Genomic DNA, 12,731 nt, shown 5'->3' on the forward strand with positions numbered 1-12,731 from the left:
GAAATGGGGGCTGTGCTGGCCCCACTCGGTCCCGCTGCCCCCCCCCTCCCCATCCAGGGGGCTTTCCCCAGCCCCGTGCCCTGGCTGCGTCCAGCTCCGCGCTGCGTGCCAAGCAGGTTTATTGGTGTCCTGGGGCCCTGGGGCAGGGCGTGGGGCAAGCAGGGGGGGCGAGAGCAGTGCTGTGTGCCGGGGGGGGGGCCGGGGCTGCGCCGGGGGGGGGTCCCAGCTCACCAGCAGAGCTGCCCCGGGCAGTACTTGTCGATGAGGGACTGGTAGTACCCCCGCAGCTCCTGCACCGCGGGCAGCTCCTCCTGCTTGGTGTAGAGGTCGAACTTGCTGTGGGGGCGAGCAGGGGGTCAGAGCCAAACCGGGGGGGGGGAGCACAATGTCCCAGCCCCCCCCCCCAGCTCCTCAACCACGCACTTGAGCTCCTTGACCCAGGGCAGCATGCGCAGGTCCTCCTCGCTGCAGAGGTGCCCGTAGTCCCCGTGCGCGTGCCAGGGGTAGAAGGAGTGGAAGCGAACCATGTAGAAGGCCTGGGGGGGTTGAGGGGGGGGAGGTGGGGACAGGGCCGTGATATAGGGGGGGGCTGTGGGTGCCCGGCCCCCCACCCTGCACCCCCAGCCCTCACCTCCTTGGGCAGGGCGAAGTTGTTGAACTTCATCACTCTGTACATGTACTCTGCGGGGACAGCGGGCGGCTGGGGGGGGCGGGCAGCCCCCGGCCCCACTGCTCTGCACATGGGGGGAGATGGGGGCAGAGCCCCTGCGCCCCCCCACCCCAAAAGGGGTCCCCAGGCTGCAGCTCACCGTCGTGTCCCCAGGACATGAGCACGTTCTCCAGGCCGCAGTGGGGCTGGTACATCCCGCACTCCGTGCTGGGGGGGCAGGGGTCTGGGCTCGGGGCTGTGCCATGGGGCTGGGCCCCCCCCCTGAGACCCCCCACACACAGAGGGGCAGGGGCTGCGCTCACCTGTAGCGGGGGTCCCTGCTGTCGGGGTTCTGGTGGAAGGTGGAGTCGCTGAAGACCACCGAGCTCTGCACCTTGCAGCCCACGGGGAAGGTGTCCCCCACCACGGCCCACTGCGGGGCGGCCACAAGTGTCCCGGGGGGGCCCATGGCGGTGCCAGGCGTTGCCCCCCCTCCCCAAAACCCCCCCTGTCACCCCACTCACCTGGGGCTCCCCAAACAGCGCCAGGACCTTGCCCAGGTCGTGCAGCAGCCCCACGAGGTGGAACCAGTCTGGGGGCGAGCGGGGCTGTTGGTGACACCCCCGGTGGCACCCCCAGGGTTCACCCCCCCTGTCCCGGCCCTACCTTTGTCGGGGTGGGCGCGACGGATGCCCTCGGCGGTCTGGTAGGCGTGGAAGGAGTTGGGGAAGTCGACGTCGGGGTCGGACTCGTCCACCAGTTGGTCCAGCAGCTCCAGCGCCTCCATCACGCTCATCCTGCGCAGGGAGCAGCCCCCGTACTGGGCGCTCTGGGGGCGCACCGGGGCGGTGAGCGCCGGCCTGGGGACCCCCGGGACCCTCCCCCAGGACCCCCAGGACCACGGTGCCAGCGGGGTTGGGCACCCAGAGGGGGGGCGCGCACCTTCCTGCGGACGAAGTCGACGGTCTGGTGGGTGTGCATCAGCAGGTAGGTGCCATAGACGCGGTCCAGCAGCTTCCCCTCCTGCGGCGCAGCGTCAGGCTCGGGGGGCCCGGCCCCGTGGGGTGGGCTGGGGGGGGGCTGCCCCGTCCCGCTGCCCCCCGAGGGCGGCAGGGCCAGCCCCGCGGTGCCGGTGGCTCACCGTGTAGTTGCGGTACTCGGACTTGGCCTTGCCGGGCTGCGGCTCCTCGGAGGGGTCGGCGTCCTGGGGACATGGGGCAGGGTCAGCGGGGCCCGATCCCACACCCAGCCCACGGCCGTGGGGACAGAGACAAAAGGCTCAGGGACAAAAGGTTCCCTGCAGGGTGTGGGGACCACACGAGCTCCAAAGGGAAGCCCTGGGGGCACTGCACAGTGAAGTGCAGTGTTGGGGGCACTGCACTGCGCTGCATGAGGCTGCACAGAGCAGTGCTGTGCTGCATGGTGCTGTGCTGTGCTGTGCTGCATGGCACTGTGTTGCATGGCACTGCACTGCACAGCAAAGTGCAGTGGTGGGGGCGCTGCACTGCACGGCATGTGGCTGCACAGGGTGGTGCTGTGCTGCATGGTGCTGATCTGCATGGCACTGCAGTGTGCTGCATGCTGCAGTGCTGTGCTGCTCGGTGCTGCACGGCACTGCAGTGTGCTGCGTGGTGCTGTGCTGCGTGGTGCTGTGCTGCGTGGCACTGCACTGTGCTGCATGGCACTGCACTGCACAGCATTGCACAGCACTGCTGCACTGCACAGCACTGCACAGCACTGCAAGGCACCGCACAGCACAGCACTGTGCAGCACTGCACTGCACAGTACTGCAAGGCACTGCACAGTGTTGCACTGCACAGTGCAGCATTGCACAGCACAGCACTGTGCAGCATTGCTCTGCACTGCACGGCCCTGCACAGCACTGCACTGTGCAGCATTGCTTCGCACTGCACAGCACTGCATGGCTCTGCACAGCACTGCACTGTGCAGCATTACTTTTTGCACACCACTGCAAGGCACAACACTACGCAGCATTGCACCACACTGCTCAGCACTGCACGGCACTGCACTGCACTGCACAGCACCAGGCACCACACAGCACTGCCCCACTGCTCCTTTGCCCCATCCCCATCCCACGGCCGCCCCACACAGGGGGCTGCAGCCCCCCGGGGTGCCCAGGCCGTGTCCCCACGGGGCACAAAGTCCGTGCCACCCGGCCAGCCCGGTGCACGGGGCCGTGTCTCCTGCGTCCCCAGGGAGCAAAGCAGGGCACAGGGGGGGCACCGGCCCTGTTCTGAGAGGGGGGGAGCCCAGAAGCACTGCCCTGAGTCCCCATAAAGCAGTGTGTGGGGTCAGTGTGCCATGGGGTGGGACCCTGTGGGATCAGCCCCCCCTGGGGCTGGGACCCCCCTGGGGCTGGGATCCTCCTCAGGGTGGGATCCACGGGGGTTTGGGTCCACTCGGGGGCCGGGACTCCTGTGGAGGTGGGAACCCCACGAGGATGGGACCCCCCCGGGGAATGGGTCCCTGTGGGGATCAGATCCACGTGGGGCTGGGTCCCACATGGGGCTGGGGGGACATTGGAGGGTCCTGGGGGGTCTCCTGCCCCCCCTGCCACCCCACGGCCAAGCTCTGCTGGGCCCCACATCACACCAAGCTGTGGGGGGGTTCCCTGAGCACCAGACCCCATGGGGGGGGGCAACATCCATGGGGCTGTGCCCCACGGCACAGGGGGGTCGTGGGGAGGGGGCTGCAGGGGTGTTCCTGCCCCCGACGCATGGCACAGGAGGAGCAGGGCTGGCCCCGAGGGGGGGGTACTCACCACCCGGGGGGGCCTCATGCTGGCCGTGGCGAGGGGCAGAGGGCGCACGGGGCGGCCGCTGGGACCCCCGGCTTTATCCCTGGGCGCGGGGGCAATCGGTCACCAGTTAACCGGCCCCCGGTTAATGTTTGAGCCCGTGCCGCCGCCGCTGCTCCCCAGGGCAGGGGGGTGCTGGGGGGGTCCTGGCCCAGCCCCCGGGCTGGGGTGACCCAGGCTGCACCCCCCCAAGTGGAGGAGCCCCCAGACCCGGCTGGGGACCCCCAGCTGCCGGCAGCCCCATGGGCAGCGGGGTCGTGGCTGCTCTGCTCCGGGGCATGGGGCACGGGGGTGTCACGGGGGGGGCACACGGCTGGGGGGGCACTGGGGTGGGGGCTGCAGCCGTGGCAAACATGGGGGAGTCCCAGTGACACCGGCTGCAGAGACCCTAATGCTGGGGAAGGGTCTCCGTGGGACAGCCCCGGCCCTACTGCTGCCCCCCCCAGTGGGGATGGGAGATGGGGGCTCTGGGGGCGGGGAGGAGGAAATGGGGGGGGGGTCCCACAGGGGCTGGGGCACCCAGCGCATCCCCCAGGAATGGGATGGGGCCGTGGGGCAGCATCTGGGGGGAGGGCGTGGGGGCGGACCCCACATCCCATGGGGCTGGGGGGGGCAGCAAGGGGGCGGGTGAGGGGGGCTGGGGGGGGCAGGAGGGGGGCAGTGGGACAGACGGACAGGCGGAGGGGTGGGCAGGCAGACGGGATGGGGGGGGGGAGCCTGGTGCTGCCCGGGGCAGTGCCCCCAAGCAGCCACTCGTGCAGGGCTCTGTCATGACCCGACCCGACCCGTCGTGACACGTCGCGACATATCATGACAGGACAGCGATCGCTCGCTCCCCCCCGTTGGGAAATCTCACTTTATTCTGCCCAAACCCCACGGGTTTTGGAATACGCAGGGGGGGCAAGTGCCCGGCGTGCCCCCGAGTGCCGGGGCCACGACGCCTCCTGCCTGCAGTGGGGTGGGGGGCACTGGGGGGCACTGGGGGGCACTGGGGGATACTGGGGGGCACTGGGGCCGGGCAGGGGTCGTCCCGGTCCCCGCGGGTCCCAGGGGCAGTGATGTGGTGGCTGCAGCCTCTTGGCTCAGCTGGCCACGGGCCCAGCCCTGGCACGCGCAGCTTGGCCAAAATCGTGAAGTTTCACCCCAGATTTCCCGGGCTAGGCTCCCAGCCAGGGGCTGAGGTCTCGCTCCCACCCAGCCCCGTGGTTTGGGGTGCCAAAACCCGTGGGTGCCCCCCCACCCCCTGGTGCTCGGGGGGGGCACTGGGTGCTCCTGGGGATGCAGGGGGCTGTGGGGACAGATGAAGGCACTGCTGGCACGGGGGGGGGGGGCTGCACCCAGGGGTACGGGGGGGGCTCATGCAAGGGATGGGGCCGATGGGGGTGGCATTGGGTGAGGGTGCCCATGGTGGTGGGGACGGGGCAGGCAGGAGGAAGGGGTGCAGTCACGCCGTGCCCCCCACCCTCTCCACGGAGGGCTGGATCCATCCCATGTCCCCCCCCCCAGCTGGGCCCCATTGCCAGCAGGTTGGGGTCCCTCTGCCCCCGGGATTTGGCCAGGGGTGGCCCTGGGTCCCCCAGCACCCTGCTCACGGGGGGGACACGAGCTGGGGGGGGGGGGGGGGCAGGCATGGCCCCAGGCAGGGGCTGCACGTCCCCATCACGGTGTGGGGTGCCTGGGAAACTTGGGGTCCCCTCGTGTCTGTGCCCCCCCCCCCCCCAAATCCTGGTCCCCACAGACCACGGGGCCCTTCCCAACCGTGCTCTGGGGGCACGGGGTCTGTCCCCAGAGCCTCAGCACCACCCTGGGGTGGCACCAGGGCTGGGGGGGGGGGCAGGAGCTGGGAGGGGAATGGGGACAGGGCAGGGCAGGACTGGGGTCAGGATGGGGCAGGGACAGGAGAACTTCTCACCATGCCCTGGAGCCCACCAGCAGCTGGTCCCAGCCCCATTTCGGGGCTATGAGCAGTATTGGGGGGGGGTCTCAGGCGGGGACAAGGAGGACAGGGCCTTAGGGGAATGGGGCAGCCTCCTCCCCGGGGAGGACGGGACCCCCGCAGGCTCCCTGCCCTCAGCCTTGGGAAGGGACCCAGGGCACTGAGCCCAACCTGGGACCCCCGCCAGGAGAAGGGCGCTGGGGGCAGCCGGGCTGGGAAGGGACCCCCCCCCACTCTGCTCCTGTGGTCCCTGCGTGTCCCCAGCCCCAGCCCCTCCCTGCCTTGGGGACAGCAGGGACCCCCTGCCCGTGCCCCCCCGGCAGCACCCACAAAGCCCCAGGTTTGGGCACAGCAGAGGGCAGGCGTGGGCCAGGATGTGCTGGGGGGGGGACCCCGCGTCGCCACGCATCCCGGGGGGGCGCAGGCGGTGACTGCCATGGGGCTGCTGAGTCAGGCTGCAGCGGGGCCGGGGGCTCAGCCCCCAGCTCTTGCACAAGGGCCAGCGCCGGTGCCCCTTGGACCCGTGGTCAACAGCCCCGGTGGCCGGGCCAGCGCCAGGCACCACGGGCCAGCGGCTCCGCGGTGACACGGAGCTCGTCCCTCCTGGACCCTCCGTGGGGACAAATCCCCGTCCCTATGGGGCCACCGCCGCCCCGCAGCCCCATCCCGGGCTGGCGCTGGGCTCAGCCCCACGCGGGGACCCCGGGCACCCCGCAGAAAGGCGCAGACGAGCCCGGCAGCCTCTGGAAGTGCTTTAGTGGGGAGCCCCCAGGGGGGCCCAGGCAGTCTGGCGGGGGGCGGCCGCCCTCAGCCGTAGCTGTGGGGGCTGTTGGGGTTCATGGGGGACGAGTCCTGGCGGCCCGACTGTCCCCTCAGCTGCCACAGGAGGTGGCTGAGGTTCTGCACCTGGCAGGTGCCCAGCACGCAGCCCACCCGCAGCAGCTGCGCGTGGTGCAGGCGGCCCCCGGCGTGCCGACGGCCCCGCCGCGCAACGGGGTGCCGGGGGGCACCGTGCCGGGGGGCGAGCTTCGGGCCGTGCCGGGGGGCTGGCCGGGGTCCGTGCCGCGGGGTGAGCCTCGGGCCGTGCCGGGGGACGAGAGGTCTGCGCCGGGGGCCACCCGCAGGCTGCGGTGGGGCCGGGGGCTGCGGCCCCGGGGGCTCTCCGCGGAGTGGGAGCGGTGCCGGGCGCTGCCGGGGCGCCTGTAGCGAAGCTGGGGAGGGTCTCCGGTCCGGGGGCTCCCTGCAAGAGAGCAGCGTGGGGTGAACAGGAAGGGGGTGGCACAGCCCCGGGCTGGGGGGGCCGCAGAGGGGGGCGCGGACCCCCAGGAGATGAGGCCCCTTTTGGGCACCCCCAGCCCCGCAGCGCGCCCTGGGTGGCCGCGTCCTGCAGAGGGCGTGCGGGGCCAGCGCTGGGCGAGCTCGCCCCTGGGGAGGGGGTGCTCGCCACGGGGAGCCGGCTCTGCAGGCAGCAGCTGCCCCCCCCCCCCATCAAGCCCCCTCCCCAGGGGGACCCCAGCCCCGGGCTCTCCCCCACCCCCCGGGATGGGGCAGGTCCAAAGCTCCGCGGTGCCGGCAGCCCCCAGCCCAGCCACCCGGTGCCCCCCACCCACGGTGCAGCCGGACCCCAGCCCCGTGCCCACGCCAAGCCCCAGGGAGCTGCGTGGGGCCGGGATGCGGCCGAGCAGGAGCAGCTCCCTGCAGCCCCACCCGTACCCCCCCGTACCCACCCATACCCACGCTGCGCCACGGGGGCCGGCAGGGAGCTGCTGCCAGCGGCACGGCTGCGCCCGCAGGCTCCCAGCCTCCAAACCAGCAGCACTGGGATGTGTGCCCAGCCCCTCCCGGCCCCCCTCACCCCATCCCACAGGGCTCCCTGGGGACACGGGAACCCACGTCCCACCACGGCCACCCTGTGCCGCTGCCACTGCGCTATGTGAGCCCCGCCACGAGCCCCCACCCACCCCACAAGTGCTGACACCTCTGGGGCCGTGCTCTGCCCCACGGCTGTGCCAGGTCCCTGTGCTGGGGGGGCTGCTGAGCCTGCTGCCCACCTCCCCTGCAGCCCCCACACCCCAGGGGCGCTGCCTGCCCCAGGTACCCCGGACACCCCGGCCCCTCTCCGCCTGCTCCTTGTGGCCATGACCAGTGCGCAGCAGCCCTGGCCCGGGGCCTGGCTCCGGGCACGGCACAGCCACGGGGCACCAAGGGGGGGGCTGCGTGGGGCAGCTGAGCCCTTGCCCCCCAGCCCCCGGTGCTCACACATTTGCTGCCCCATCCCCATTGGCACCAGGCCCTGCCCCACACCAGCCCCCTGCCCTGCAGGAACATGTGGCAGGGTGTGGGGGTCTCACGCACCACATGGCTGGGGGCACCCAAGGACTGTGTCGGGGAGCCCCCCATGCACACACCGGCACTGCCGGCACACGGCAGCACCAGCACAGCCCCTGCAGCCCGGCCTGAGCCCCCTGCACCTTCCTGCGCCACCGGCACGGGGGCACAGCCATGGTGCAACCCCACGCACAGACACACACGGGCATGGGGCAACCCGCATGGTGCAACCCCACGCACGCGCAGCCGTCCCCGCAGACACAGCCCCCCCTCACCCCTGTGAACACGCACACGCGTGCCGTGACCCCTGCACACACACAGGTCCACCCCCGTGCCGGTGTGCATGCCGACACGCACGCACGCCCCAAGCCCAGCACGCAGCGCTGCACGCATGTCCCGGCACGCACACGCGTCCGTGCGCTCCAACACCCGCACCCACGGCCCGCAGTGCGCACGGACGGGCGGTGACCCCGTACACACGCAGTGCCCCTTCCCCTGCTGGCACGCAGACCCCCACGACCCGTCGCACCCCCACACCCACTGTACCCCCCCTGCACACGCTGCTCCTGGCGGGCACACGCAGCCCTGCACCGCCCTGAGCCCACCAAGCCCCCCGCTGGGGTTGGATGCGGCCGCACAGCGCTGCTGGCCCTGCACCGTGGGGCTGGGGGCTCGTCCTGGCACAGCTCATCGGGGTCGAGGCTGGACACTGCTTGGCCATGAGCCCCGGGGAGCAGGGACGGAGGCCAAATTCCTGCAGCCCGGCAGGGACAGGAAGCACCGGCGGGGCAAGGCCTCGCGCTCGCCTGCCCCTTCCTCGGCCGTGTTTACAGGAGGCAGCTGCTGCCCAGAAACCGGCCGCGGGGTTTTCCCTGGCAGCGCTCATCCAGGCAGCCCCAGCGAGCCCCCAGCCCAAAAAGCCCCGTGCCGGGTTCCCGCAGGACGGCTGGGGAGTTCCCCGCCCGCCCCTGGCTTTGCCCCGGCGCATCCGGCAGCGCGTGGGATCGCCGCAGCTCCGCTCCCTGCCTGCTCCCTGGGGCTGTGCGAGGCTCACGGGCTCCCACTGCCCCCCCATAGCCCCTGCCCTGCTGGGCTGCAGCCTCCCCACACATCCCCTGGGCCCTTTCCATGCAGCTTCCAGCCCCGAGGTGAGCCCCCCTCCCTCCTTCTGCCTCTCACTGCTGCCCACCCCAGCTCCCGTGGCACCAGCGCCGAGCCAGCACCCATGCAGGGGCAGCCCCAGGTACCCCCCCGCAGCACCCCCGGCCCCAGGGATGGCAGCCCCAGCAGCAGCCGTGCTGTGCCACCCCACGGCCACGGCCCCGGAGCCGCACGGAGCCCGGCGCAGGCTTCCCACGGCGCGGGGCACAGCCCCAACCAGCTCCTCAAGCAGCAACATGCAGGCGCGCAGCCCGCGCGTGCACGCACGCACGGCGCCGGCAGGAGCTTTAATCCCCTTCCCAGCTTCCTCCTCCAGCAGAAAGTTCTGACAAGGGGATCCTGGCGCCGCGCAGCCCCTGCCCGTCCTCGCCCCCACGGGCCCTGTCCATGCGCACCCCGGCCCCTGGCACAGGCACCACCCGGCACGGCACGCGCGGACGCCTCGTCCTGCCCCTGCTCACACTTGGGCACAGGGACTCTGCCCGGCCCTTGCACACGCTCACGCTCTGCCCGGGCTTTGGGCATGCACACACACACACCGATGTACTCACACACAGACCCCGGTACCCCTGCGCCCCACCACCCCCCGTCCCCATGCCCATTGCTGCGCCCCGTGCGTTAACCCCGTCCCCGTCCCAGCCCCGTTCACCCCCTTCACACCAGGGCAGGCTGCCGGGCTCCTGCAGCGCTTCGGGAACATCACCAAGGGAGTGTGTGGAGCTGGGGGAGCCCCCAGCCTGCCCCCTCCCCGCACCCCCAGGAGCCATCCCTGAGCCCGGGGACCCTGCACCCAACCTGCTGCCAGCACAAGGGCGCTTGGGGCTGGGTGTCCCCTCCCTGTCTGGGGCCACGTCCTGCAGCGGGGACGTGCTGGTGGCAGGAGGCACAGCGGTGCCACCCGTGCTGGACCCCAGGGGAACCCAGGGAGAGCGTCCAGGGCTGGAGCAGCCCCATGGGGAAGTGCTGGGTGGCCGGACAGGTGGACACACGGTGCCTGGCGGGACAGACGGCTGCGGGGACGTGGCCCCTGCTGGCACCGCACCAGCAGCAGCCAGGAGCAGAGCCCAGTGGCACGGGGCAGGCGCACGGGGCTGGGGCCGGTGCCAGACAGGTCCTGGGCAGGGGGCTCAGGGCAGCGGGGCTCAGTCCTGGGCTGGGTCCTGAGCAGGGGGGGCTCGGGACCGCGTCCCCCCGAGGGACCGGGGGGGGTGCAGGGTGCTGGGTGCTGGGTGCTGCCTCACCTGTGCTTGGGCGAGCGCCCCGCGGGCAGGGGCCGGCAGCCGGGCAGCTGCAGCAGACACAGCACCAAGCTGATGCAACCCAGCGCAAGCGGCGCCGGGGCTCTCATGGCGGGGCTGGGCCGGGGCAGCGGATCCGGGGCTGCAAGGAGAAGAGAAAAAAGCTCAGGGCTCGGCACGGCTCGGCTCGGTGGCAGCGAGCGGCTCCGGGACCCCAGCGCCGCAGCCCGGCTCTGCCCTGCCCGACCCGACCCGAGCCGCTCCGCCCAGCCCTGCGCCCCCTGCCCGGTGCCACCGGATCCCCCCCATCGAGCTGCCCCCCGGTACCCTCCGATACCCCCCGGTGCCCCCCGGTGCCTCCCGGTGCCCCCCGGTGCCCCCTTGCCGCTCCCACCCCCGGTGCCCCCCCTGTGCCCCCGGTGCCCCCCCTGTGCCCCCGGTGCCGGGGCTCCCGCACGGCCCCGCCCGTACCTGGCTGCGGCCGGGCCGGGGGCTCGGGGGGGGGGTCTCGGTGCTGTCCGGTGGGGTCGGGCCGGGCTCAGCCGCTCGGGGTGCGGGTGCTCGGGGTGCCGCCGCCGGCCGTGCTGCCCGAGCTGGCGCTGCCCGGCCCAGGTTAAATATCGCTGGGCTCGGCGCGGCGAGGAGGAGCCGAGCGGCCGCGGGAGGAGCCACGGGGCGCGGGGCAGCCCCCCCCCGGCCCGGCCCGGCCCCGCACCGCCCCCCCCGGCCCCGTTCCCCGCGGTGCCCGAGGACCGGCCCCGGGTGCCGCCCGCCGGGACCCCCCCGGGCCGGGAGCGGGGCTGGGGCTGGGGGGAGTTGGGGAGGTTTGGGGGGGTTTGGGGAGGTTTGGGGAGGTTTGGGGGGGCTCCTCCCGCACCTGCGCCCCCTGCCCGGGGCCGGCCGGGCCGTGCCCAGCCCCAGTCCCCCGGGACAGCCCTGGGCAAACCCAGCGGCGGGGCGGGGGTCGCATCCTGCCCCCCTGCCGGGCTGCCCCCTGCACCCCCAGCCCCACGGACCCACGACCCCACAGAGCTGCCCCCAGCAGGGTCGGGGCTTCCCCCAGGGCTGACCCGGGCTGAAGCTTTTCTTGGGGCATTTTAACACAATTTGGGGAGCAGCGAGCCCAGGTGCCCCCCCAGCTCCCCGCCATCCCCCGCTGCTCTGCCTCGCTGCCCTCAGCTGGGGGCCGCGGGGGTCCCCGGGCTCGGGGTGCTCACAGGGCGGGCGATGCTCAGCCCTGGGGGTGCTCCCAGCCCCTCGCTGTCCCCTCGGGTTGCAGGAGGGGTTTGGGGACGGGGGGCTCGCTGCAGCCCCCAGGAGCAGGGGAGGGAGTGGGGCAGCTTTGGGGACGAGGCTGGCTCAGAACCACCCCGTGTCCGGCCGTGCGCCAGGCGATGCCAGGCCAAGAGGGGGGGGAGCTGGGGCGCAGGGACCCCGGGGGGGGTTCAGTGGGTCTGGGCATCTGCAGTGGCCCCGCTGCCGAGCTGGGGCAGGGCGAGGAGCCCGAGCACCCCGGGGCTGCCCTGGCTGGGGTCTCACCCCAAGGCGGGGGTCCGGTGCCCCCTCCGTGCCCCGCTCCCCCCTTGAGGCCTCCTGGTGCCGAGGGGCCCCGCGTGCTCCGAATCGCTCGGATTCTTCTGCATCACCAGGACACAAAGGCTTCAAACACGGCCAGCACAGGAGGATTTGCAGCAGCACCTGATCATGTGTCGGTGGGGACGGGGACGGGACCGGGACGGGATTGGGATGGGGCTGGGGACAGGGCACATGGCACAGCCTGGAGGGTGTCGGGCACCCAGGCAGCCCCCATGGGGCAGAGCCGCGTCTGCAGCCCCCCGAGCAGAGCAGAGCAGCCCCCGGCCCTGGGCGAGCAGCCGGCACCGCGGCCCCGGGCTCTGCTGGCGTCTCCCCGGGGGATTTCGGTGGCACGCCGGATTCTTCCGCTGGTTTGTTGCTGGATTACTGCAGAGACGGAAAAACAGCAGCGAAACCGCGCCGCAGGGCTGCAGCCGGGGGCTGGGGGCACGAGCACCCTGCCTGGCCCCCACCCAGCCCCAGTGCCCTGCCAGGGGGGTCCCCTGCGAGGGGTGGCCCCTGGATGTCCCCTGGATGTCCCCTGCTGTCCCCGGGGCTGGGAGCAGCCCGGCCACCACCAGTCCAGCCCCGTTACCCCAAATCAAGCCCTGAGCTGTGCCGTGCTGGGGGGACACCCACGGCACCTCCTGTGCCCCCACATGGGCAGGGTCAGGGGGCCGGGGGCTGCAGCACCTGCACGAGCCTGGATGGGAGAAGCGGGCTGTGGGTTGCTCATGTTTGTGGCCAGGGGGGGGTTGTCCAATTCCTCCCCACACAGGGGGGGTGCAGGAGGCTGGGGCTCGGCTGGGTGCCCCCTCACGCCTTGAACCAGGGGCCAGGAGCAGGTCCCCCCCCGGCTGGTGGCTGGGCACAGGCAGCGCTTCCCCCCTGGAGGAGACACCGGGCGTCCAGCCACCAGAATCAATGGCAAAGTTTCAATTAGCTTAATTACCTCCTGGCCAGTGCATGGCAGGGGAGGGCAGGGAGCTGAGCGCAGCCCGGAGCCCTGAGCCTGAATCCCACTGG

General features: G+C 72.6%; 2 protein-coding genes across 2 annotated transcripts; both read right to left on the reverse strand.

Annotated features, from left to right (window-relative positions):
• Positions 1-102: 102 nt before the first annotated feature.
• MIOX (myo-inositol oxygenase) lies at positions 103-3,520 on the reverse strand. The gene is made up of 10 exons (XM_038188046.2): positions 3,432-3,520; positions 1,791-1,853; positions 1,592-1,672; positions 1,316-1,478; positions 1,174-1,241; positions 973-1,082; positions 810-877; positions 632-681; positions 424-536; positions 103-336 (listed from the first exon to the last, which is right to left on the reverse strand). The coding sequence occupies exons 1-10, from the start codon at positions 3,447-3,449 to the stop codon at positions 228-230; spliced, it is 843 nt and encodes a 280-aa protein (XP_038043974.2). The 5' UTR covers positions 3,450-3,520; the 3' UTR covers positions 103-227.
• Positions 3,521-6,139: 2,619 nt separating this feature from the next.
• On the reverse strand, positions 6,140-10,786 carry ADM2 (adrenomedullin 2). Its single transcript, XM_038171917.2, has 3 exons — positions 10,602-10,786; positions 10,134-10,272; positions 6,140-6,643 (listed from the first exon to the last, which is right to left on the reverse strand). Exons 2-3 carry the CDS (start codon positions 10,238-10,240, stop codon positions 6,211-6,213), a joined length of 540 nt encoding a protein of 179 aa, XP_038027845.2. The 5' UTR covers positions 10,241-10,272; positions 10,602-10,786; the 3' UTR covers positions 6,140-6,210.
• Between the last annotated feature and the right edge of the window lie 1,945 nt (positions 10,787-12,731).

The sequence above is a fragment of the Anas platyrhynchos genome, chromosome 1 (genome assembly GCF_047663525.1).
Source record: "Anas platyrhynchos isolate ZD024472 breed Pekin duck chromosome 1, IASCAAS_PekinDuck_T2T, whole genome shotgun sequence".
Taxonomy (NCBI): Eukaryota; Metazoa; Chordata; class Aves; order Anseriformes; family Anatidae; genus Anas; species Anas platyrhynchos.

Excerpts from the sequence above, each read along its gene's own strand:
- ADM2 (XM_038171917.2), bottom strand. The coding sequence starts at position 10,240 with ATGAGAGCCCCGGCGCCGCTTGCGCTGGGTTGCATCAGCTTGGTGCTG. Across the intron at positions 6,644-10,133 it reads GGGCGCTCGCCCAAGCACAG|GGAGCCCCCGGACCGGAGAC; the intron begins GTGAGGCAGCAC and ends GCTCTCTTGCAG.
- MIOX (XM_038188046.2), bottom strand. Across the intron at positions 1,242-1,315 it reads TCGCGCCCACCCCGACAAAG|ACTGGTTCCACCTCGTGGGG; the intron begins GTAGGGCCGGGA and ends GCTCGCCCCCAG. Across the intron at positions 1,083-1,173 it reads CGCTGTTTGGGGAGCCCCAG|TGGGCCGTGGTGGGGGACAC; the intron begins GTGAGTGGGGTG and ends GCCGCCCCGCAG.